General features: G+C 36.0%; 2 protein-coding genes, 2 long non-coding RNA genes and 1 other non-coding gene across 10 annotated transcripts; 3 read left to right on the top strand and 2 right to left on the bottom strand.

Annotated features, from left to right (window-relative positions):
- Positions 1 to 1,649: 1,649 nt before the first annotated feature.
- LOC112193113 (ATP-dependent DNA helicase Q-like SIM) lies at positions 1,650 to 20,590 on the top strand. The gene is made up of 16 exons (XM_024333149.2): positions 1,650 to 1,829; positions 2,260 to 2,850; positions 2,938 to 3,157; positions 3,247 to 3,357; positions 3,622 to 3,811; positions 4,009 to 4,345; positions 4,420 to 4,652; positions 5,036 to 5,092; positions 5,617 to 5,697; positions 5,841 to 5,904; positions 6,120 to 6,219; positions 6,380 to 6,463; positions 19,278 to 19,365; positions 19,709 to 19,825; positions 19,923 to 20,015; positions 20,116 to 20,590. Exons 1-16 carry the CDS (start codon positions 1,820 to 1,822, stop codon positions 20,476 to 20,478), a joined length of 2,739 nt encoding a protein of 912 aa, XP_024188917.1. The 5' UTR covers positions 1,650 to 1,819; the 3' UTR covers positions 20,479 to 20,590.
- Positions 6,771 to 10,278, bottom strand: LOC112193116. 6 transcript variants are annotated; one of them, XR_005808542.1, is made up of 8 exons: positions 10,026 to 10,278; positions 9,431 to 9,475; positions 8,738 to 8,901; positions 8,469 to 8,582; positions 8,012 to 8,234; positions 7,434 to 7,604; positions 7,217 to 7,295; positions 6,771 to 7,051 (listed from the first exon to the last, which is right to left on the bottom strand). It is a non-coding gene; the product is annotated as an uncharacterized LOC112193116 (long non-coding RNA). The 6 variants fall into 6 exon arrangements; XR_002933782.2 differs by having other exon boundaries at positions 8,738 to 8,845; positions 10,026 to 10,277; XR_005808541.1 differs by lacking the exon at positions 9,431 to 9,475 and having other exon boundaries at positions 10,026 to 10,277.
- On the bottom strand, positions 14,910 to 19,080 carry LOC112193115. The gene is made up of 7 exons (XR_005808544.1): positions 18,806 to 19,080; positions 16,858 to 16,947; positions 16,675 to 16,722; positions 16,173 to 16,220; positions 15,865 to 16,020; positions 15,449 to 15,778; positions 14,910 to 15,327 (listed from the first exon to the last, which is right to left on the bottom strand). It is a non-coding gene; the product is annotated as an uncharacterized LOC112193115 (long non-coding RNA).
- Positions 20,591 to 21,031: 441 nt separating the features above from the next.
- On the top strand, positions 21,032 to 22,903 carry LOC112193974 (F-box/FBD/LRR-repeat protein At1g13570). Its single transcript, XM_024334241.2, has 4 exons — positions 21,032 to 21,172; positions 21,291 to 22,120; positions 22,236 to 22,391; positions 22,504 to 22,903. Exons 2-4 carry the CDS (start codon positions 21,314 to 21,316, stop codon positions 22,771 to 22,773), a joined length of 1,233 nt encoding a protein of 410 aa, XP_024190009.2. The 5' UTR covers positions 21,032 to 21,172; positions 21,291 to 21,313; the 3' UTR covers positions 22,774 to 22,903.
- A 671-nt stretch (positions 22,904 to 23,574) lies between these two features.
- Positions 23,575 to 23,645, top strand: TRNAG-CCC. Its single transcript has one exon. It is a non-coding gene; the product is annotated as a tRNA-Gly (tRNA).
- The last annotated feature ends 994 nt before the right edge of the window (positions 23,646 to 24,639 follow it).

Here is a 24,639-nt window from a genome sequence, read left to right as displayed (position 1 = left end):
AAAATAGGGTTAGTTTCGGAGAGAAGAAGGCTACCAAGAAAAACTATAAAATTTCTGAGCGTAGTCGCTTCTAAGAAAATCCGATTCCAAGAGGGGTTTTGGATTAGATCGAAACGACGATGTATGTGGTCGATCGTTTTCTTCTCAACAAACTCTAAGTTTAGAGGACTCTACAAGCTCCAAGGTTGGAGTGAGCACGAACCCCCACAGTTCAGCTTTTGGTCTCACCTATGAAGAAGAAAGGGGGGTAGAAGAAGGGATGTTGGAAGTCCCCGAGAAAAAGAAGAAGAAATTGAAAAACGGGAACTTTTAGAAAAGATTTACCTTGAAAAGTGGTCGGAAATACTTGACCGGAAAAGTTACTGTCAATGACCGGAAAAAGTGGCCGGAAAAAGGTTGATCGGAGGGTTGACCGGAGGTGCTGACGTGGGCTGCTGACTGGATGCTTACGTGGCAAGGGTCTGACGTCAGTGGGCTTTGGGCCTAGTTCTTTGCTTTTGGGCCGAGGTCAGCTTCTTTGCTTCTGGGCCTAGAGCTGCTTCTGGGCCTGTGGTTGACTGCTGGGCTTGGTTAACTGAAGCAGGGGCAGAGGATGCAGGAAGCGGTTCAGTGGTGCAGTCACTTCAGGCGGCCGGTTCGGTGGTTGAAGGCCGGTTCAGGTGGTGATTTTTCGGCTCTGGTGATCTGGGGTCAGGCTACAACTTCTGGTGGAGTATGGCAGCAATAGGCTGTGAGGAAGGCTTCGAACCGGGCAGAGAGGTTTTCGGTATTTCCGGGGGCCGATCCGGGTCTTTTCCGACCTGTTCTGGGCTTCTGGAGGTAAAAGCTTCAAGGTGGGCGGCGGAGGTTTCTGGGATTTGAAGGCTACAAATATTAGGTTTCAGGGTTAGAGCTTCGTGATAATAACGTGTTGTAGAGAAACTGAAATTGAGAGGAATTTGCTGTCTATTCTCATTGATAATAGGGGCCTCGTTATATAGAGGATTACAATGCATATAATCTCAATCATATAAGGAAAGTAATCGTACATTGAATAGGAATCTAGATCCTTCTAATTTAACCCTATTACCACTAGGTCAACTAACCTAAAGTTTGGGCCAAACACAAATTAGGGTTTTACTTGAACACGGATAAATTATTCTCAAATCTTTCGTGTTTAATTTTTATTGTGAAGAGGATATGTCAAACCCTAATCTCTCTCTAGCGGCGCTCCTTCTCGGGATCACTCTAACGCTACTCTCTTGTGGTGGCGACACGCACAGTAGTTCCTCACATCAATTTATTATTGACTTTTTGACCCAAAAAAAAAAAAAAATATTACTGACTCAAGCAAGGCTGTGTTTGTTTCACGGAATCTGGGTATTGAGAAAGGAAAGTGTTTCCTTTCTTGTGTTTTCCTTTGTTGGGGATGACCAAGGAAGGGAAAATGATTCCCAAAGGAAAAGAAAAAGGCCTCCCCCACCCAGCTCAGGAAACTGTTTTCCCCCCACGGCCCCACCCACTTGCAAAATTATATGACTAAATTGTCCCTGCTCAAAATTATTATTTGCTAATATAACCAAACTGTACTTGTTGTTTATATGATTTTTGCACTACCGAACATTGCTGGGAATTGCAATTTCCCATGCCTATGAAAAGAGCAAGGAATTGATTTCATTTCCTTTCCTTTCCGAGAACCAAAGGCACGTGACTCAACCCGTTGTTGCACGACATGCCGTGCGCCAAGAGAAAACCCAGCCTTCAAAATTCCCCAGTTCTGTGTTTGGCGGGTCTAGGTTCGCAGAGATAGAGACTCTTCTTCGTCTCGGTCTGAACTCTGATGAGCTCAAGTAAGCGCTTTTTCTTTTACCCTTTTGCCTTTTCAACCTCATTCATATTAATTTCGTTTTATTTTATAGAATTGAATTGAATTGTTAACCTATTGAAATCGCTGAAAAATTCTTAATGTCTGCTATAGTTTTCACGCTTCTATTTGCATAGAAAACCAAGGTAACAAGAAATTAATAAAGAACTTATCTTCAAGCAGTGAACCCAGTTTCTCACAAGTATTGGGTTTTTCCTTTCTTTGATAACACACAGCATTGCTTGGCTAAATTTGATGTTGTTATCAAGAAATTGAATTAGGACTTTTTTTCTCATTTCTTTAATTCTGTTAAGGGAGATTCTTAGGTAAAGAAAGTTCAAAGCTTTATTGGATTTGGAATAGTGATTTCGTGTTACTGCATTTTGACTTTGAATGTTCATCAACTTTTGCCTTAGGGGGCATTCTGCATACCATGAATGGCAATGGTGTCTCATCTGATGAAGTCATTGCCAAGCTGCTTGAAATGGGTTTCGAGAATTCCAGTGCCGTGGAGGCTGTAAAAGAAGTAGGGCCATCATTTGATGATGCATTGGAGTTTATATTGAATGGTTGTTGTAGAAGCAATCAGAGAGCATTGAGTAGTTCTAGATGTTCTACAAGCCAGGCAAAGGCTCCAGAGAAAAGAGCTTTGCCCTCCTCAAAACCGTTGGGTCAAATTCGGCAGTCTAGCATACTGGACCATTTCCAATCCTCGAGTGGACCTAAGCGGAGGAGGACTCATGTGTTACCTGATGTACCTGTATCAGAAATGGTGCGTGGTCCTGTAGAACAAGGTGTGGAACCTCTTTCTGGTGTGGATAGCATTGAAGTTTTATCAGAATCATCTCTGGTTGATTGCCTTGACATTCGATCAGATTGGGAGAAGAAAGTCAGCAGTCTCTTGCAAAAGCATTTTGGTTTTCTATCATTAAAACCTTTCCAGAAGGAGGTCTTAGCTGCTTGGTTGGCTCACCAAGATACACTTGTTCTTGCTGCTACAGGATCTGGTATTATTATCTTCCTTAAGTTTGTATCTATTTATTGCTATTCTATCACATAGGTGCCTATGTTTTATTCATAATTACCTTTGGCAGGAAAATCTTTGTGCTTCCAGATTCCAGCATTGTTGACAGGGAAAGTGGTTGTTGTGATTTCACCATTGATAAGCTTGATGCACGATCAGTGCTTAAAGCTGGCAAAACATGGGGTTTCTGCTTGCTTTCTTGGATCTGGACAACCTGATAGTACTGTGGAAAATAAAGCAATGAGAGGCATGTACAACATAATATACGTTTGCCCTGAGACAATATTAAGGTAAGGGACTTCCTTACTACATTGCTTTTGTTTGACTAAGGTGTTTCCAAGGTTCTCAGACTGAAAAATTGCAATTTAACATGCTGCAGACTGATAAAACCACTCCAAAAGTTAGCAGAAATACGTGGGATTGCTCTTTTTGCAATTGATGAAGTGCATTGTGTTTCAAAGTGGGGCCATGATTTTCGGCCTGACTACAGGTTTGTCAGATAGCCGTTTACAACTGTAATATATTTGTATGTACATATCAATACTACTATTGTGGTTGGATTTTGGGATGAGGAATAGAGGACTCTACTATTGTGCTCACATAAATATGAGCTTGATCAACCACTCTGAATCCCTTTTGTCCTTGCTGTGCTCTTAAAGTAGATATTCAATCCATTAAGGAACCACTCTAGTTCTTTAGATAGATGACTAACGTTGTCACGATTGCTTGACATATCAATTTTCAAATGTTTCAGGAGATTGTCTGAGTTGCGAAAGAACTTCAGTGCTAACAATTTAAAATTCTTAAAATTCGATATACCACTGATGGCATTAACTGCTACCGCCACAATTCAGGTTCGTGAAGACATTCTTAAGTCATTGTCCATGTCAAAGGAAACAAAAGTTGTGCTTACTTCATTTTTCCGGCCGAATCTAAGGTTCAGGGTAAGTTTATTGTTTAATTTTATCACATGTTTCAGTCTTATTCCACTTTGTGTGTGTGTGTGTGTTCTTGTGTCTAGTTTTAGGTTCTTTATATTAAATTATCTGCAATATTGGATTTGGTTCTGCATGTATAAATTCAGAAGTTTTCAAAGAATTCAATTTCATTGTTTGCTTCCTCCATTGTATAATTCATACAGGTACAGCATAGTAGAACATCAACATCATCATATGAGAATGATTTTTATGACTTGATAGACATGTATACGGGCAAGAGAGGAAAAGGTGAAAAGAAACAAATGATCATCTCAGAAGAAGTAAACGAAGCGCTGGACAGCTCATCTAACAGTAGTATGTCAGAGGCTGATTGCATTTCAGAGCATGATTTGGACAATATCGAGGATGGTAATTCCGACAGATATGATGAAGCAAGTTCACTCCAGGAAAATGGTTCAAGTGCTTCAAAGGGAAGGGAGCTGTCAGTTGACTACTTGGAAAATGATGTTGACATCTTTCAGAGTGTTAATGATTGGGATGGTTAGTTCATCATTTTGACATATTTATGACTGATTGACTATTGTGCATTGCACTGATCATTTCCATACTTGCAGTTAGCTGTGGTGAATTCTGTGGACTACCTCTTTGTGAGGACTTGAATACTAGAAAAGAAACTACATCGGAGGTACTTGATCCGCTGAGTCAACCAGAAGAAAGACTGAGACTTCTGCAACAGCCCCTAGAGAAAGGATCAACGATCATATATGTTCCTACGAGAAAACAAACGTTGAAAATTGCAACTTATCTTTCCAAGTGTGGAGTGAAGGCTGCTGCCTATAATGCAGGGGTATGCCTTGCAGATTGTTTCTGTTCTTTCTTACAGTCTAGTGTAGGGTTCTCTCAATCTTTCTGCCTACTAAACTAATCTGTTACTTCTTAAAAATGCCTTTCTCAATATTCCCAAAGATTCTAGGCTACTAGAATTTATTATATGGGCAAAAATTCAGTGCAGTCTAAATGATGTGGAAAGATGTTGGGATGTGGAGATTGGCTGCATTGCTGAAATGACAGTAATGTTCATACACTTGGAGATGAATACAGATGATAGATTGTTTTAAATTGTCTATTCTCTTTGAGTTCATTATCTTGCTAACTTAACGGGTCCCCATGCTGCTTGAAACTAGCTTTTGCTTTCTAAGCAACTTATATGTGGGTTTAATCTTTCTGCAGTTGCCAAAATCACGTCTGAGGCAGGTCCACAAGATGTTTCATGAAAATACATTAGAGGTATGAATTTTCAGGCTCACGGAAGATACTGGAAATACTGAATTTGATATTATTCTGTGCATGTATGCACATAAATCTGTGTGTGTGTGTGTTTTCTTTTCTTTTCTTTTGTGTATATATATCACCTTAGAAAACTATGCAGATGTTGTTGCATGTATTAGACTTCATCTTAGGCATGCGCTTACTACATTTTAAACAGCAATTTAAGATTTCCTTTTGTAATTCAGTGACCCTTGTTTTGAGATATCTTAGTCACCGTGAGCCTTAACATCGAAGTATTGAAGAGAACCTGTTGGTAGTCTTAGGAATTCTTGTGTTGTACTTTTGCACGGAAACTAAACTCAAATCATTGAAGAGAATTCTGTTGGTAATCTTGGGAATTCTTGTAATGTACTTTTGCACGGAAGTTGAACTTTTTTATGAATTCTGTAAGGCAGAATGTTTTATATATTCATTCTTTTTATGCCAAAAACAAGGTCAGACAGTATATTTTGATAATAAATGTGATTTCCCCTCACCTGTAGGTTGTTGTGGCAACAATTGCTTTTGGAATGGGAATTGACAAGTTAAATGTCCGAAGAATCATCCACTATGGTTGGCCACAGGTTTTTATTTTTATTTTTTTCTTCTCATCTTATTTTGCTTCAACGTTAAGGTATCATCATTCTTTGTTTAGTCACAACTATTGATTATTTCCCTTCATGTATTATGTCATCATTTCTCTGAGCTAACATTTTAATTGGTACAGAGTTTGGAAGCATACTATCAAGAAGCTGGTCGAGCGGGAAGGGATGGAAAATTAGCTGACTGCAGTAAGTTCATTTATCTCTTTAGAATATAAGAGTGAGTTGGGCTAAATTGAAGTCTTTAACCTCTTTGCCCCTTGTTGCAGCAAGTATTGTTTTTGAGCAAACTTTTTTTTGTTTCTAAGTTGATGGAAGAGCACCATCACTTTTTCCCTTTTTGTGGACTCGACATTGTCGAATAGCATTTCAACATAACTGACACCCCTGTTTTGCTTGAGCAGTTTTATTTGCAAACCTAACAAGACCACCATCACTTTTACCGAGTCGAAGAAGTGAAGAGCAGACAAAGCAAGCATATAAAATGTTGTCTGATTGTTTCAGGTTAATGAATTCATCTCCTTGTTTTTTATATATCTCCACTCTTAATATATTATTAGAGATCTGATTGGTTTCTCCTAGCACAATAACTTCACAAACTTGCACGCACCCACACATCAAGCAAATACATATGAAAGATCTATTTTCCATTGTTTACTTGCAGGTATGGAATGACTTCCTCATGCTGTCGGGCTAAAAAACTTGTGGAGTACTTTGGGGAGGATTTCAGTTATGAGAAGTGTCTCTCGTATGTATCATTTCTTCTCTTTCTATGTAATGGTTTTTTTTTTTTTTTTTCAGTCAAGATGGCTTTTGGACTAGAAACTACATTAATGCTTAATGTGTTATCTTTAAATGTTCCTCAATCAATCGTATATACTGCACTGAATCGATTTGTAGCCCTTATAAAGAAGAGATCAAATTAGCTTTTTTCTTCTTTTTAAATACACTAGCGAGATAGCCCGCGCGATGCTGCGGGTATATTATCAACATTATTTAATTTGACGATATTGAATTTACAAACATTAGGTACAGTATATAAATATTAGGTACACTATATAAATATTAGGTACACTAAAACACATTATTTTACATAGTACTTTAGCCAAATTTCAAAATTACATATATGTTACACATTATTTGAAGTCCGATACTTTAGCTAGATTTCAACACATGCTAACCAAGTAGGTATACATGAGCATATTACAAAAAATGGTTAAACTTCGCAAAAAACTTGTCGACGATAGCAGTTCAGACTCCGCATCTTTAGCTGGTTCTTTGTTCTATTTATTGCCTTTGTTCTATTTACTGCTATCAAGTCCTCACAAATGGTCACCTAATTAGCCAAGACAAAGTAAGAATGCAGCAGAAGGGAATAAGAATGGATAACAGTTGAACATGTAGCAAGTAACGGAAAAACAGAGAATTCCAGGAGCTGTTTCAAACTGGAAAAACTTAATCAAAATTTGTTATATTAGAAGAATAGAGAGAGTAGCTATACATCCAATGCTCTTGTTTCCAGTTAGTGTCGTCTTGAGTTCCTTACACCTTCATCAAAGTAGATGGCCTCCATGCCATATCTGTGTTGTACATAAAACATCAGGGCAATAAAGTCAAAAATAGAGACAATAGAAGCTGAAGAATCACTGACAATAAGAGTTGCTAATGCACATAAGCAGAAATACAATTAACCATATACAAAGCAAAGCAGAACTTACTCAGAAAAATACGTGTTTAGGATGCAGCTGAGCTACTTGCCAAAACTTGGTACCGAACATATTTATGAAGCAATGAATAAGGACATTGCTTGCTGGTATAGTAATATGTGGTTTGATTCATTACAACTCTCTCATCTGATTCAGTCGAGACAGTTGCAAGTGCATAAATTCCTGGAAAGAATGATGACAAAATTAATCCAACTATTTCAGTCATTTGGAGAAAATGAATTGTAATATATATGAAAAGAGTAGTAGATATGTTATTTAGCGATTTCTAATTGCTTGTACACAAATTCATTCTCTTTGTATCATTTATTTGGGATAGAAAAAAAAAATAGAACAAAAAAAAAAAACAAAAAAGCCAATCTTTTCAGGATTATTTGGTTGGGAACAAAAAATAGACAGAAAGTAGGATCAATATTTGGGAATCCCTCCTTCTGGAAAAATAGGTTCAGTGGGGGCTGGAATTTGGGCTCAAAGCTGAAACTATTAAATTAAAGTGATTTGAGTGATCAATCCGTCTATTCTCTACTTGATCAGAGTACGTATTTGAAAGAAAAAGCTAATGTTTAGGGTACCAGAATTATTGCATGGGTCTTTCTCCTTTTGATTCTTTGTGAGGTGATTTCTTTGTTTAGGGTTTTTTGGTCTTCAATTCCTCTGTTCCACCATAATTTCCATCGGAATAACAAAAGCTCTTTAAAGGCCAAGAACTAAAAGCCAAAACCTCAATTGCTAAATACTGTCCCCCGCAATGTAGAAGGTTCTTGTTCTGTATGATGGGAACTTGAGAAACCACTTCTGCAGAAAAGCATATGCATCATTGGCTGCATTAAGTAACCCAAGTAAATAGAATGAATAACAAATTACATTAAAACGTTACAAAATCTTACTAATATCTTGATTAGGCTTCAAAATATGTGTGTAAAATTGAATATAGAGCAGTAGTACTGACTTTAATTTTAAAAAGAACACATCTGTTAGAGAAGTTGTGCAGCAATTAGTGAAACTCTTTTAAGTTGTGCAGTAACTTACCTGTAAAGGCATCTCCAAGATTATCATATTAAGTAGAAGTATTGGGGTATGAAAAGTCAACCCCAACTGGAGATTTCAGGAATAGCATGTTGGCCTCTGCTTCATCATAGGCATCTAATTTAACATATTAGCACAACATTGTGATCACAAAATGGAGTAGCAAACGGTACAAAAGCAAATGAGATATTCAAGTATACAGAAAAGCATATTTGCAATCTAACTGATTTGATTAAAGTGTGAAGTAGTGTCCCATAGCCCATAGGCCATACCTTTATTCCATGAGTAGTTATTAAATCTAAGTCCATGGCCATCAGTTTCCACTATGAATGGACCAATGTCTTGGGTTGCTCCATATCCCACAGAAGAGCACTCGGGAACTGAAACATATAGCATCTTGTCACCTTGGTATATAACATGAAGTAGAAAAAAGTGCCTGACCATGGATTAATTGTATATAAATTATTGGAAACTGTGGATGAGTCGGAAAGGGAATAAAAAAAATTGATCTCCACTAAAACAGTAAAACCAAGTACATTAGGATTATTTACAATATATTCGAATAGAACTTTACACAATTTTTTATTGGCAGTAATTAACATGTTTAATATTTTATTGGCAGTAATTAACATGTTTAATATTGGGTGACGAACTGTCTAAAGATAAGGCAACATAAAGATATGAAGGATATACGCTGGCTTTCTCTTCCACACATATATAAATAAGCAAAGACCATAAATCAGACATGTTGATAGTGAAATTGAACGAATACAATGGAAAATAGAATCATTGATGACAGTATATTAAGCTGAATCCTGAACAATATGGAATAAATTGCCTAAATGACAGAGATCAATCCCAGATTTCATTGATATATAACAGAAGGACCAACACTGACTTCTATCACCCCTAAATCATCCGAATCCGTAATAGACAGGAGATGCAAGTTTATTGGATGCAATCACCTATATATAGATCAACATCCCGGTATGCAGCATATCCATTTATATCTACATCAAAGTACAGCAAGTTAAGTGATTTGCTAACAATATCACAGAAATGCAACCTAATTAAATGTGCAGCATCACCCGGAGCCACTGAAAAACTTTCATGTAATATTAAAGATTCCACCTACAGTTGAGTTATCCTTATCCATCTCTTGGTCAATCATATAAAAATTATCCGGCCTAATCTCCCTACTTGCACCTCTACTCTGATAATTCGGCACATGAGTGGTCAAGGTTAGCAGCCGATTTCAGAGCAAGATACTCCACATCAGGGACCTAAAGTCTCCATAATGTGTCACTAAAAGGAGTTAAGTTTGAACCCTCAACATTGATCCTATAAATAGTCTCTAAAACCTGCGAAGAAAGGTTTCTGTACTCGTCTACAATGGCATCCACCAACTTAGCACCATAGTCTACTCTATGAAAAGAAGTCTGAATGGCAGTTCCAGGTTTTGTCATAAACATGAATTCCCACCTCTAAGCCTAACACAATTCAACTCCAAAACTCCAGATCACCGAACCATGCAAGAATTAAAAGAAACAGAGATCAAACCTGGTGTCGGCATGCGCCAAGACTCCTCAAGATTGACAAACCTAGATGCACAGATCAAATTTTCTATAACCCATCATCAAAAGAATGGGAAATTTATTGAGACTCGGTAGATGGGGATATGGACAAAAGAACAGATGAGGGCATAGGAAACGCACAGGTGTCAGGAGTAAAGTAGGTAAACCTCAAATACAGATAGCGTTGTGTGTTTTGAAAGTTAAAAGAGTTTTGTTTCAGCTTTGCTTCCTTCTGCCACGGAAATTTTGTTTTCAATCCCTGCATTGATAATATCTAAGCTGCAGTTCAAACTGGCATTAATTTGAAATTACAAAATCGGGGTACACCAGAAAACACAAAATGTCGAAAGAGATATTAAAAATGGAAGGTTTTGAAACATACAGCTATTCAAAGGTTACATAACATGAGCACATTCTAAGATCCTAACCGTCCAAAATTTGCAATGAAGCTCTTGCCAAAGGTCTCTGCAAAACAACAAATATGTAAATAATAATATTTTTATTGTGAGCCTTTGTGATTAACAAACAGATATATTGCATAGCGAGAAAGTCAAAGTTAGAAAGTGAAACCCTATTCTTGTCCAAACATAGATATAATTGCATATATACTAAAGACATGGAAACTAAATCATTTGTATCACATATTTGGATCAACAATTAAAATGTAAAAGTTTTCAGATTAAAATCACCCATAAGTATACATGAATATTTACAAATGTCTGAACTAAAATATGTTAATGGTATGGGAGTACGAACAATTATAGGAGAGATCTTTAATATCGATTCTTACCGTTGTTCTATTTATACAGGAAGAGCCGTTGAGAGTGAATATATTGAAAGTATTTATGTCTTTCTCTATTGATTATTTGTTGTATATCAAGTAACAAAATCTTTACAGTATATGAGAATAATTAACATTTTCACAATATAAAATCTTTATGCGTTGTTGAGAACTTGAGATCATAGATTCCGGAGAACATCTTTATAGACTATATTTTTTGTATATTTGTTGGGTATTTCATTATTATTGTTTATTAAAATTTTTATTCCTTCTCTGGATGTAACTCTAGACAATGCAACGTATAGTTGTCCATGAGTGAAAACAGGTTCTGGAAGATATAAGCCGACTTGTTTCAAAGACTGTCCTTGACTTTTATTTATTGTCATTGCATAACATGGTCTTATTGGAAATTGACGTCTTTTTAAAACAAATGGCCATTTATTTTCCGATGCTGTAAGTACTATTCTAGGTATATAAAATTTATGATTAATGTTGATGCCAGTTAAAACCTTTGCTTCAATGATTCTATCAAATAAATTGGTAATCACTAATCTCGTACCATTGCACAAACCACATGTTTGGTTTAAATTTCTCAATAACATAATAGGCATTCCTTTTTTCAAAGTTAATTTATGAGATGGTAATCCGTTTAGTTCAAGACTGTTTAGAAATTCTGGAGGATATAACATATTTAAATTTTCTATATTTTCAGTTGTCGGACATATAGTGTCGGAACTTAAATAAATGGCTGCGTCACCTGGTAATAAATTTATTACGTAATTATTGATATCATTAACTGTAGCATTTTTTGGTGTAATAATAGCGCGTTCTTTTAAGTAATCAAATTTTTGGTAATTTGTATCAAAATCTGGGTAAGTAGCAAGAAATATTGCGCTAATCGGATCACTATAAGTATGAATAAGCATATCGTCTGGAATTTCAACCCAAGAAGCATCTTTATCATCTGAATCTTGAATAGCACAAATATTTCCATCACCGATTTGTAAAATCCATTCTGCAAATTTTGATATTCTTTCTTTTTCTTCAATGCTTAACCCTCTCTTCAATAATCTCATATTTTCTTTTAAATAAAAAATTCTAAAAAAAGGCCATAGACATGAATTATTTAAAGAAGCATCTATTATTTGAGCTTTTGTTCCTCCATTAATAACTGGTAATATCTGTCTAAAATCTCCACCAAGTATAATAGGTTTTCCTCCAAATGGAACATTAGTCTGAGATGGACGGAGGTGTGATAATATATCCATAAGAGACTTGTTCAAAGATTCGAAACAATGTTTATTGGTCATTGGAGCTTCGTCCCAAATGATTAAATCAGCTTTTTCAATCAATTTTGCTAAATGAGTTCCCTTTTTTATTGAGCATATTGAAGATTCTGTTATAGCAAGAGGTATTTTAAATCTGGAATGAGCAGTTCTGCCATTTGGTAGTAATAGTGAAGCAATTCCAGATGAAGCCACTGCTAATACAATTTTTCCTTCAGAACGTAATTTGCTGATTATTGTATGCCACAGGAAAGTTTTACCTGTTCCTCCATGACCATATACAAAAAAAAGTCCGTAACTCTTATTAGAAACTGTTTGAATCACATTTTCATATATAATTCTTTGGTCATCATTTAATTGCAGTACTAAAATTGAATGCTCTTTCTGCAAAGCAAGACAATCATAGTCCAATTCTTCTCTCAACAATTTGTTCTTTAGTTCCAGCATTTTGTGTTCATTTGGCATAGGCAATTTATGATCTTTTAAAGAGCTAGATGATGCGTTAAAGATTTGTTCTAATTCAAACAAAAGTGAATTTTGCAATTCTGAATCAGGTATAATTAAATTTGGCATCGTAAAATCTGATCGGATTTTGTATACAATGTCATCACACATATGTTGCCAGTGAGCATTAAAAAGTTGTTCTGGATTTGCTACATCACAAAATAATATGATTGTGACAAATAGATGGCGTAATTCTGAACATGATGCTGTGTACAAAGCATTTGTGAGAGCTTCAGACCATTCTTTATCATCGCCTAATAGTCCTATAGCTCGACATGCATCTTGATATGAAGGATATACAATATTGTCAATAGTTCTAACAGAAGTGTAATTTGAACATCCTCTTTGTGTATTTAAAAGTAATCTCAAATAATATAATTCACCAGATGTAGGATAAACATTAGCTATTCTGCCTATTGAATATCCTTTCTTTCGAGGCGTCCATAATTTGTTACGGTGATTCCAAACAAACTTTGATGGAAATTCTGCGTAAGTTAATGGTTTGGCTTCATGGTAATTTTCATTTGCTTTAAACCACGCTGTAAGCATTGTATCTTCTGAAGACTTATTTGAAATGATTGATTCAAGAGATTGAGACTCACTGAAAATGATATTTTGTTCCCCTGGCATATGCACTGGCAATAATTCAACAGCTAGATGTCTAGAATGAATAGGATATTCAAATAATCTCCAAACTGCTTCAGGAGGAGATATGTATCTACAATTAAGATATGTTTGAATTTCATCATTTAAATTTTCTTGAAAGCCAACTCTAGCTCTATCAGGACCTTTATTAATGTATTTGAACAAATATTTGATTAACATTGATTGGGAGCAAGATTCAACATTTATATGAGCGTTGTATCTTAACAAAAGATCTCGATTATAAGGTACAACAAAACGATTATCGATTTGAACACCGTTTTTTATCACAAATTTCGTCTCATCATCACAACGTCTATATATGGGTGCAACATTTGTTTCAAAAATGGTCTTGTCCTTGTATGGCTTTGGGAAGAATTTTGAACACTTGCCATCTCGCATACATGGAGCTTTTAAATTTAATTGTCCACAGGGGCCGTGAATCATAAATTGACTAACAATTTTGTACAGAGATGGATCAATATTTCTATCTGGTAATTCAGCACAAATGATAGAATCAATATCGGTTGCTGTAAAACATTTATAGTTTTTCTTCAGCCAAAATAACATATGAGAATGAGGAAGACCTCTTTTTTGAAATTCAATCGTAGAAACATCTGTTGGTTGAAAAGTAAAAGAGAAGTTATAATATGTTAAAAAATTATAAAGAAATAACTGAGGTAAATGTAAATATCAAACGGTAGATGATGAAAACTCACCTGCTTCAATTTCTCCGAATGGTTTACCAGATTTGATATATGAAAGAAGATCATCATGTTTCATTTTAAAAACTCTTGATACTATATCTGGTCTGTCTTCTGGTTTACAGCCATGTTTGTTTTCTAACGCTCTTGAAATTTCAGGCCATTTTACATTACAGGTGAAAGTTATAAACAAATCAGGATGACCGTATTGTCGACAAATTGCCATAGCATCTTGATAATTTTTCATCATATATCGAGGACTTCCAGTATATGAGCTCGGTAAAATCACTTTTTGTCCTAAATTACTGGCATCATTATCACCTCTTGATACAGCATCACATATACCTTTATAAGCATCGCTTCTCAAACTGCTTTGATTTTTTCTTAAAAAATGTAATCGACTTTCTTCTATAGTTGCGTAAGCATCAACCAAAAATTGTTGGAATAATCTGCCACCTTTTAGTAAAGTGTTTGACTGATTATATCTTTCTTGAACTTGATATGCTATAAAGCTTCGCATAGAGACATTTTCACGCTTATATTGCCTGTTTCCTTTAGGTGGTAGCATTTTAAGTTCCGTTTTATAACCGTCTTCACCATATGGAAAAAGAATTGGATATTGTAGAGACATATATTTTGGATGTATTTTTGATATTCGTTGTAAACGTCCATCATGCGTCTCTGCTATAATGTCTTTGTCTGAATCATAAAGTCCAATATCACCAACCACTAAACCAGCAACTTCATCACATGTTGGTTGTTCATATTGTTTTTCTCGATTTTCTTCATGATCCAAGATAGTTAAATTTAAAGAACGTAAAGAATGATCATCATATTTATTTCTGACATTTCTGAAAAATCTGACCAACTCATTGACTTCATCGAACATTTTAATCAAGTCTCCTACAATTTCTGGATTGAGACCTTCAATAGCATGTTGTCGATTTGCAACTTCATTATGAGTGTCATATATATACAGTTGTGCAAATTTCGGAGATTCACCTTCAATAGGTAAGAGAGAACCCATTAGATGATGTACTTGGCCACTAATTTTAAAAATGTAGGGTCCGGATCCATCATTGATTGTTTCATCGATTTTAGCTCCCATCGACGTAAATGCAAACATAGAATTATAAGCACGTATGTTTTCTCTAAAATGTCGATCATTATTCGGATCAAGCAAATGTTCCAAAAAAGGAGGTGTAGGGAGTGATACTTCAAGTTTGATTCTACCTTCTTGACAACATTTTGTATATATTGGGGGGTTATTTTTGGACACTTGCTTTTTCGATTCATTTAACCAGAATAAAGCGTTGCAGTCGATACAAACATAACTCATATCTCCAATATCTGAGTACACCAAGGTTTCTCCTGTCCACGGAAAACAAAAGAAACACGTTAATTGAAAAGCATACGTGCATGTACAATAAATCATTTTCAATAATGATTTAAAAAATTGATAACAAAGTATATGAAAAGTATCTAGTCGCACCACGTCTTTTTCTTTGATAGAATGCTTGTCCAATACTGTTTCCACATGAAGTTTCATTTTCAGGTTCTCTATTATTGGATGTGCTTGCATATGTACTGATATTTGCAGAATTTTCAGGTTCTTCAGTAATGGATGTGCTAGTATATGGATTGATATTTGCAGTAGACGCATATTTGTTTCGTTTCCTACTGCAAACTTCGTCTGCAATATTTTCAGTGCTTTGCAAGGACACATTTCTTCTAATTTTTCTCTGCCGAGGGGTAGCACCAGAATTTTCCACACTGTGTAAATGCACATCTCCTGTAACTCTTCTTTGCCGACGCGTCATAGCTGCAAACAAAAGTTTTGACTGTCAAATTCAATAGTATAGCATCTCAAGTTGTATTCAATTTCGTCAATAGAGACTGAAAGCTTACCGAGTTGACACAAAATGTTTACCATATATGCAATTTTGGCTAACACAGTTCAAAATTGTCACATCCCATATTACTTTCAAACCAACCAATTTTAATGAGACTATTTATGATAAATAGAAGTGACTTGGATTTGTCAAGACTTCCATTTCTTCACATCTACACAGATACAGAAATTAAACAATCATACAGCTCATACAATATTATTAAAATTTCAGTCTGTAACCTAAAATCTTCAAAATCTGATTAGCTAGAAACCACGGAAGCAATGAAGTAAATGTAATTAATCCACATTGGTTAAAAATCCATACCGGGATATGAAACAGTTGGACAATTTGACAGCAGACTATTCCTGAAATCTGCAAAATGAAAAAGAAGAGTTTAATTCACAAACAAAAAATACAAAGGTCCTTCAATTGATAGACGAAGTTTGTTGCTCTCCTTTAAAATTGCTTTTGATGAAGGAAAGTACATTGATTTCACAATGTAAACAGTGGGGCAGATACAAAAATGTGGTAAAGGAAAGCAGTATTACTTCTGACGTAAAAAAAAAAAAAAAGTGTAGGATATCAAAAGATCTTAAGAATTGTAAGATACAAAACTAAAATCTGTAAATTGGGTTAAAAAACTTTTCAAACTTGAGCTGCTAAGGATTATGGATGAATGAATATATTTGAACTTGACTATACTAAAGTTCAAATTAATACTCCTAACCATACTCTATACAAAAACCAACCATTCCTACAAATAAGTTTTGAATATTGTTCATTGTAATAAGAGTATATGCAATTCACATTGTTCAAAAATCTATACCTGAATTTAAAACAGCTAAACAATTTGCCAGCACACTGTTCCCAGAATCTGTAGAATGAAATAACAGAATTTAGAGAATTCGACACTATGACGGTTATACAAACTATAAACTGAATACACAAAAGGAAATAATGAATGCAGACGAAACCAACAACCAAGCTAATAAAACTGTAGGATTTATACCTGAATAAGAGTAACAAATCAAGATAGTATTAACCAATAGACAAAGGAACAGTGGCAGCAGAATGACATGTAAACTCTTTCGCATAGAATCTGCAAAAGCCAAAGAAAACAACAATAAAAACCTGAAATTAATTATGAAAATACCAACATTAACTTTAATACAGAGTTTCTATAAGCAAAAGCATCAATAACACTCTGTCACTGATCTAAAAGTAAAAATTGATAAAACGAAAAGCTATTATCATCCAGCAATACAGTGAATTACACTTAAAATTTGACTGCGTAATTTAGCTCTAAGCTTGAAAAGTATTTGCCAATCTCTGAGCAACCTAAAAAAAAACTATACACCACTTAAGATTCGTGTAATTAAATTTGATGTGCATCTATAGAATTTCAGACAAAACAATATAGCAAATAAAAAATATTAATCCACAGACACCTAAAACTAATCTTCAGTGCTCAATACCAGGTGTGCAACATTGCATCATGCACAAACCAGAATCCAAAATCTAAACAATATAGTACTCCTTTTTCGCAACACATGACCCAAGAATATTCCAGATAATCTCCATAAAAAAACCTTAGACAAATATCAAAAGCACATCAAAAACTCAAAAGGATTGACTTCTATTTGATTTTTAATCTCAACGTAGCTATCTATTTCCAAACCAAGTGAAAACTAATGTCTTCTAAGGAACAAACTCGTTCATCTTATAACCATTATAGGTTATCTCTCCTCGAAGTTAAAAATTTGTGAATAAGTAATTACCCCTGATAAAAGTTTAAATACAGAACTACCTTTGCTTGCACTTGAACTACCTTCTGATTCTACAAAACCAAATACAGAACCACTACACAATTCCACCACAAAAATCCATAGCTATCCCTACTCTCTATTAACCACCATAACCAAACAGCTTTTCCTGGATTCCATGCTCCCTTTCCAAAGCACCAATGCACTCACTGGTAACCCCAAAAACATGTACTGATAACCCCAAAACCATAAATACTCCGAAACAACCAAATATATAATTTGCCTAAACATTTCAGAGCATATCAAATAATTTTTTTTTTCACACTTTTTGCTAAAATAAACTCTGAGTACCATTGAGCCAGCAATCAAATATACGGTGTAAAGGCAAATCGATCAACTCTATGATTGTTAAAATTCAATTATTTTTTATAGCAAGCATATGACCGCTACCTTAAGCACTGAACAATCAAACTTAATATGAGCAATTTCCATTTCTATGGCCCAAGTCGTATATAGGACCAAAAAACAAACTCAAATGGTAGATAAGGAGACAACAGCAAAATTCCCTGGTCAAAGTTCTGCATAAAAAGACACTAAACTGCTCTAACAGCTCTTTCCAACAAAAATGGCAGAAGTTAAGCCTTTAGGACATGGTAACTCATAACTCATTGAATACACAACAAACCAAATCACACAGACGCTGAAGCCATTTGCAAAACTCAGTTCATTATGTAACAACAAAAAAATAATCATGAAACAATAGAATATGAGAAAAAAAAAAAAAAACCATTGCAAACAATGGGTTAAATGAGCAGAAATAGAGCAAAAAATCAAAACCTATTGCAAGCCTTAAAATTGAAGGGTATATTAAGAAATTGGTCTTCTCCATAACCTTTTTTTAAGAATCTTTTAAGAATCCTAAATGAGCAGAAATAGAGCAAAAAATCACAGACCTATTGCAAACCTTAAAAATGAAGCAAAGTTCCTCTTCGCTGAATCTATTCTTGCACAAAAGAACAACATGCATGAAAAAAAACAAAAATTGAACAATCTTCGGTAAAAACCCAGAATTCGCCCACCTAATTACTTTGCTGATGACGAATCAAAAGCAAACAACTGGAAAAGAAAGACATAGTCAAAGACAATTGGAAAGAAGGAACAAAAGCAAAACCCCGATTATCTGACTACAATTACCTTGATCCAAATCAAATTCGCAAATCGCAAGTAACAGCTCCTCTCTGCCCTAATAACTGTGGATCAACAAACAAACCAAAGCAGTACTCTTCGCTCTGAGAGAGATCCAAAAGCGTTTTGGGGGAAAATCAAATATTGAGAAGGATCGGTTTACTGTTTTGGGGCTCTGATGAAACGCATATGGTGTAGAAGGGTCGGTTCATTGTTTTGGGCCTCTGATGATGTTGAGACGCATATAGTGGGATATTTTCTGTTTTAGAGGATTGATGTCTATCTCTTTGGGGGCAAATCTGGAAAATTACTGTATTACTATTCATTCAACAGTGCCAGAAACATTTTACTTTTATATATGTATAATTGCTTATATGTATACTATGAAGATTCTCAGTATCATACTCATATGTTTTCTGACATCTCGCAATTAAACATGATTGAATCTTTCATGCTCATTAACCTCTTTCCTTTAATGTAGGTGTGATGTCTGTGTTAACGGACCTCCAGAAATGCAGAATTTCAGAAAGGAGGCAGATGTCTTGATGCAGGTTATTGCTGCTCAAAATGTAAGTATGCTATATTTGAAAGTTTCTTGGGTTCAAGGTCACATTAATTATTGTTGACATGTAAGTAATGTGGTGACGAGCAGACTCAAAACAGTTTATGTTGTTCTTGCCTCAGCATCCTTTCAGCCGTTTTATAATAAAAGTTCTTATTACCCGTATTGTTTTCAAAATTCAGTGCAATTATACTTCTTGTGCTCAAATATACTGTAGCCCAGTAACTGCTATATCCATATTAAAAAGTGACCAACAGCTTGGCATAGCTGATACATATGCTTATCAATGGAACATCTGTTTAACCCATGAAACAGATTATATCCTTATTGATGTGGGAATGTGGTTTCAGAGACAAAGCAGATACAGGAATGATTCATATGATGATGCCATGAGTAGTGATATTAGACGTGAGAGCTATATGGGGAGACTCAATCTCAGAATGATTGTCAGTAAAATAAGAGAGCAGGTACTTCTCTCTCTGTGTGCGCGAAGTTCTTAAGATGCAACTATTCTAACACATAGTTTTGTGATCTTCATTTAATTGCCATGACAACTATCTGCAGTCCCAACAGTTCATGGCAACTGAGCTGCTTTGGTGGCAAGGTCTTCTCCGAATTATGGAAGGTAAAGGGTTTGTCAGAGAGGGAGATGATAAGGTATAGGCTTCCGTTCTTCACTGGAAAATGATGAACTTATGCCTCTGCTCAACTCCTTGTTCACTCTGACTTGAACTGTAAAATGAAATATTTTCTGCAGAGACATGTTCAATTGAAGTTCCCCAAGCTAACAGAACTCGGCCTGGAGTTTCTGCGATCTGAAAAGGAGAAAACTTTCTATGTTCACCCTGAAGCTGATATGCTGCTCTCAAAAAGCATGCCCAAATCTTTCTCAACTTTCTCAGAGTGGGGAAAAGGCTGGGCTGATCCTGAGATTCGACGCCAGCGGTTAGAGAGTTTTCGACACAACAGAAGCCCACAAAGCTCTTTTGGTAAAAGAGGAAAACGAAAATCACGAAAGAGAAAATCAAGTGCAAGTAGTCAAAGTGTTAGAACTGTTCGAGGTAGAATAGAGGCTAAACTCTCCAAACAAAGTATCAGACCAAGGTCATCGAATCAATAAAATGTCTGTAATTAGCATGTAGAGTATATAGTAGCTTTCGACAAAATACATAACGGATCCTGTATGATTCGATAAGCAATTATTCACATCAAAGTTTCCCATCTTATGGTTATTTAGGCCCTAATGTGTCTATCAAATTAGCTGCTTAATCAATAGTTTTAGGCAGCTTTTAGTGTTTAGTAAAGAATAAGCGAAGCAACTTCACAACATATTTTACAAATTGGTAAAATGTAATCTTCATTAGTTAGAAAAACTACAACCGTCTATTTCACTCTCAAAAGTGAAATCTTCTATGTTGAGACATGAGTAATCATAGTTTACTGACTATACAACTACCATAGGTGGTCAAGTTGGTAAAAGCTTCCAGGTGTGGAACCCCTACACTCGAACCCGGATCCCGCCGACGCTTATTGGAGTTAAATCCTAATATATTCTTGGTGGCCAGGGGGGAGGAAGCATTCTAACAAGATCTCCCGACACGGATCAGTCTCTGAGCCTATAAAGCCTTTGAGGACTGATTGCAAAAACAAAACAAAAAATAGTTGACTGACTACACGACCTTTATCCAAAACCAAGGTACAAGGTTACAACACTGTCAACACAGGAGAACAAGAACAGTCACAAGTAAAGTAAGACTCCCGAACATAACCAGATCTAGACGAAGCTCTGCAAAGGGATCCGGGTCCTCACTTGGGTATTTTCTAATTCCTTTGATATATATCAAGCACTATCTTCAGAATAATTCCTAGCTAGCTACCTCATGTTCGAGTGCTTTTTCCCAAAATATATATATATCCGTTCCTCCTTTGCAGTGATCAAGTTAACGTGTGCCAGCATGGGACTGAAAATGGAGTTGGATAGACTTAGCAGTTTACCAGATGATGTTACAGAAAAGATTTTGGAACGTTTGCCGCTTAAGGAGGCTGTAAGGACAAGTGTTTTATCCAGAAAGTGGAGGTACAAATCGGAAATGCTTCAAACTCTATTGTTTCATAATAACTGTGTTTCGACTCAAAGTCATCCAACCTACAGCTTTGCGAATATTGTTGATCATGTACTCTTACTCCATAAAGGTCCCATACACAGGTTCGAGCTTTCTTTCAATGGTAAGCTAGCCACTAGGGATATAGATCGATGGATTTTTCACCTATCCAGAAACCCTGTCGTCGAACAGATGATACTTGACAATTTTGAAGGGGACATCTACAACATTCCGTCATGTTTGTTTTCTTTTCAAGATATCGTTTATTTAGAGTTATACAGGTGTTTGCTAAACCCTCCTTCCACATTCAAAGGCTTTGGCAGCTTGAAGAGCCTTGATCTTTGGTCTGTTACTTTGGCCCAACATGTGTTTGACAACTTGATTGGTTGCAGTCCTGTGCTTGAGATATTGAAATTGCAAAGATGTGATGGTTTCACCAATCTCAAGATTGATGCACCCAAGCTCTGGTTTATTTACATAATAGGGGCCTTTGAAGATTTTAACCTCGTGGGTTCCTCAAATCTTGTGGATGCTTCCTTTGATTTGCAGGTCATTGTTGATCAAAGAGGGAATTGTACTAGTTTTGGGAATTTGCTTAAGTTTTTTGATCACCAGCTGCCTCATATTCGAAGGCTCACAATAAAGAGGAACTTTCTAAAAGTAATGATTTTGACTGGGAAGTTTCATAAGTGATTTAGTGATCATTGACATTGCCATAGGAATTTGACCATATTCATTGATATGTTGTTAATTTGCTGCTTACATTCTGCTCCAGTACTTGTCTATTGGTGCCTTGCCAGAGAAGCTCCCTAAACCGTGCCAATATCTCAATTTTCTTTCTTTAGACATGAGCTTTGACAATCCGGATGAAATTTCAACTGTCTTATGCCTTCTGAGAGGCTCTCCTGCTCTAAAAGAACCGAAAATTTTGGTTAGTTTTTTATGCCGAGTTAAGAATTTCTACCATAAAATATTTTAATTAGTTTTGACAGCTATATATGTTGTCAAAACTTCCAGATTTTGATGCTACAGAGCTCTTGTAGGTGGACCCTGAAAAGGATCACGCTGCTGTGGGAGAAGTGGGATCTTGTTTATATGACAACTACAACTGTGCATACACTCAACTGCGGTTTGTGGAAATAACCAAGATCTCTGGTGTAAAAGCTCAACTAGATTTCATCGAATCTCTGCTTCTAAGTTCACCTGTGCTTGAGAGAATGACTGTTCAACCTGCTTCTGTCGATGGTTTTTTGAAGCTAGTAAAAGATTTACTTCTGTTTAAGCGTGCAGAGATAATGGTTTTGGACCCATAATTCATGAATGAGAGTTGCACCAGCTGAGAGGACTTTCTTGAAGAAATGAATGTAGGCTTGGAGTTGTACAGTTTACTGTTAGTCTTTATGTACAGTATGATGTATGTCTGTTTGTTATTTGTTAAGAAAAGTTCTCATGTTTTCCATCCAAATTTCCACCGTCCAAGTGTGAAATTTGCTTATCAATTGTTGTGCATGATAAGTACATTTTCTTTCCATATGCAAGTTCTGGACGGAATTCATCTTTCTATAAGATTGAATCTAGTTCTATAACATCAAATAATTATTGACAAGCAATTGAAGAAATGATGCATGTGAAGTATGGTATCATATCTTTGATTCATATCTAATAATTAAATGCAAACGCCTCCGCATGCAGGAGCTGCAGACGCAGCACCAAGAACTTGTTTGGTCTAGTCCAGGTCGAACTCGTTTTGGGCCAAAAGCCGAGCAGGCTGGACCCTGCTTTCTCAAAAGATTATGTGCCACTTAATATCATTCCTTGCCTTGTAAATTCATGGCCAAGACCTTTAATATAGCTCAGTAGCAATTATTCTAGTAATTAAGAGAAATTTTCGACCAGTAGAAAAGGGAGCCAAGATATAGTTTTGGGGGTGCGGTTCCGATCAAATTGATTGAAAATCTCCTACTTAAATCAGAGATGATCTGAGCCTTCATAGGCATATTATTATTCCAACAAAAATGAAGGAAATTCTCAACACATGAAAAACAAAAACACAAATATAAGGGGGGGGAGGACTTATTATAGTTATAGATATTTTCTTCATCTCGAAGTATCAAGCGCATCTGGTGTAGTGGTATCATAGTACCCTCCCACGGTACTGACCAGGGTTCGATTCCCTGGATGCGCATTTTTTTTCCTTATTTTCCATTTTATTTTGGCTTCACCAGATTTTCCACACGCTAACGTGATTGAAATGGAGTCTACCAAACAAAAGAGAAACGCAAAGAATATGCCTTTACTAGTTAATATGGCAAACCCACATGAGTAATCCAAAAGAATTGAACCTCCTTCCATAAAGGAAGCATCTTGCTCTCATTTTATATCTCATCTCCACCAAACTAAACCGGATGTCATACTATTCAAAAAAAAAAAAAAAAACCGGATGTCATGAAGAACTCCATGGATTATAGCCATGTGGTTTTCACCGTCATCGGCCTCTCTACCTCACTCATCTTCTTCGTGCCGACTGTGAAGAAGTGGCGCAGGCAACAAGTCATGACTGAGAAACTGAGGATCATCACCGAAGCGTTAGAGCAAGCCGAAGAAAGAGCGGCCAAGTTTCAAGAAAGACATGACCGTGTGTTGAGTCAAATGTGCACGTTTTACTTGACGAACAAGGAGCTCGAGGAGGCCTTGGCCGGTGCTCGAGCTGCTGCGAATGAGGCCGTGGACTTTGCTGCTCAGTTGAGGAGGATGCAGTTGAGCGTCATCAGCTCTTTCCCAGGTGATCAGCTACTTAATTTATAGGTACTTTCACATACTTGTATATGAGAGAGATTATATATGGTCACTCTATTAAATTACATTGCCATGAATCAAGGCAATTCTTGGTGTAATGACTGAAGCAAATATCATTACCATATTTGCCGTATTGGTTTCCGCACTTGTGATTACAGATACATTTACAAAATTTAAGAATCCATGTTTGGATGGATATCATCAAGCTTCAGAAATTTTAGCTTAATATTTGGCTGTTTGAAGTTGTCCAATTAATGTTAAGTTCCCTATTTAGCTTAGGATTTAAACCAAAACTCGATTTCATAATAAGCATATGAGTTGGGATGGCATTATGATATACTCGAATTGTCCCGTGACTCTGAAATTTTAGTTTGTTTAGCTGC

Source organism: Rosa chinensis, chromosome 3, assembly GCF_002994745.2.
Source record: "Rosa chinensis cultivar Old Blush chromosome 3, RchiOBHm-V2, whole genome shotgun sequence".
NCBI classification, from domain to species: Eukaryota; Viridiplantae; Streptophyta; class Magnoliopsida; order Rosales; family Rosaceae; genus Rosa; species Rosa chinensis.
The sequence above is the reverse complement of the archived record's forward strand: the minus strand, read 5'-3'. Positions and strand labels throughout refer to the sequence as shown.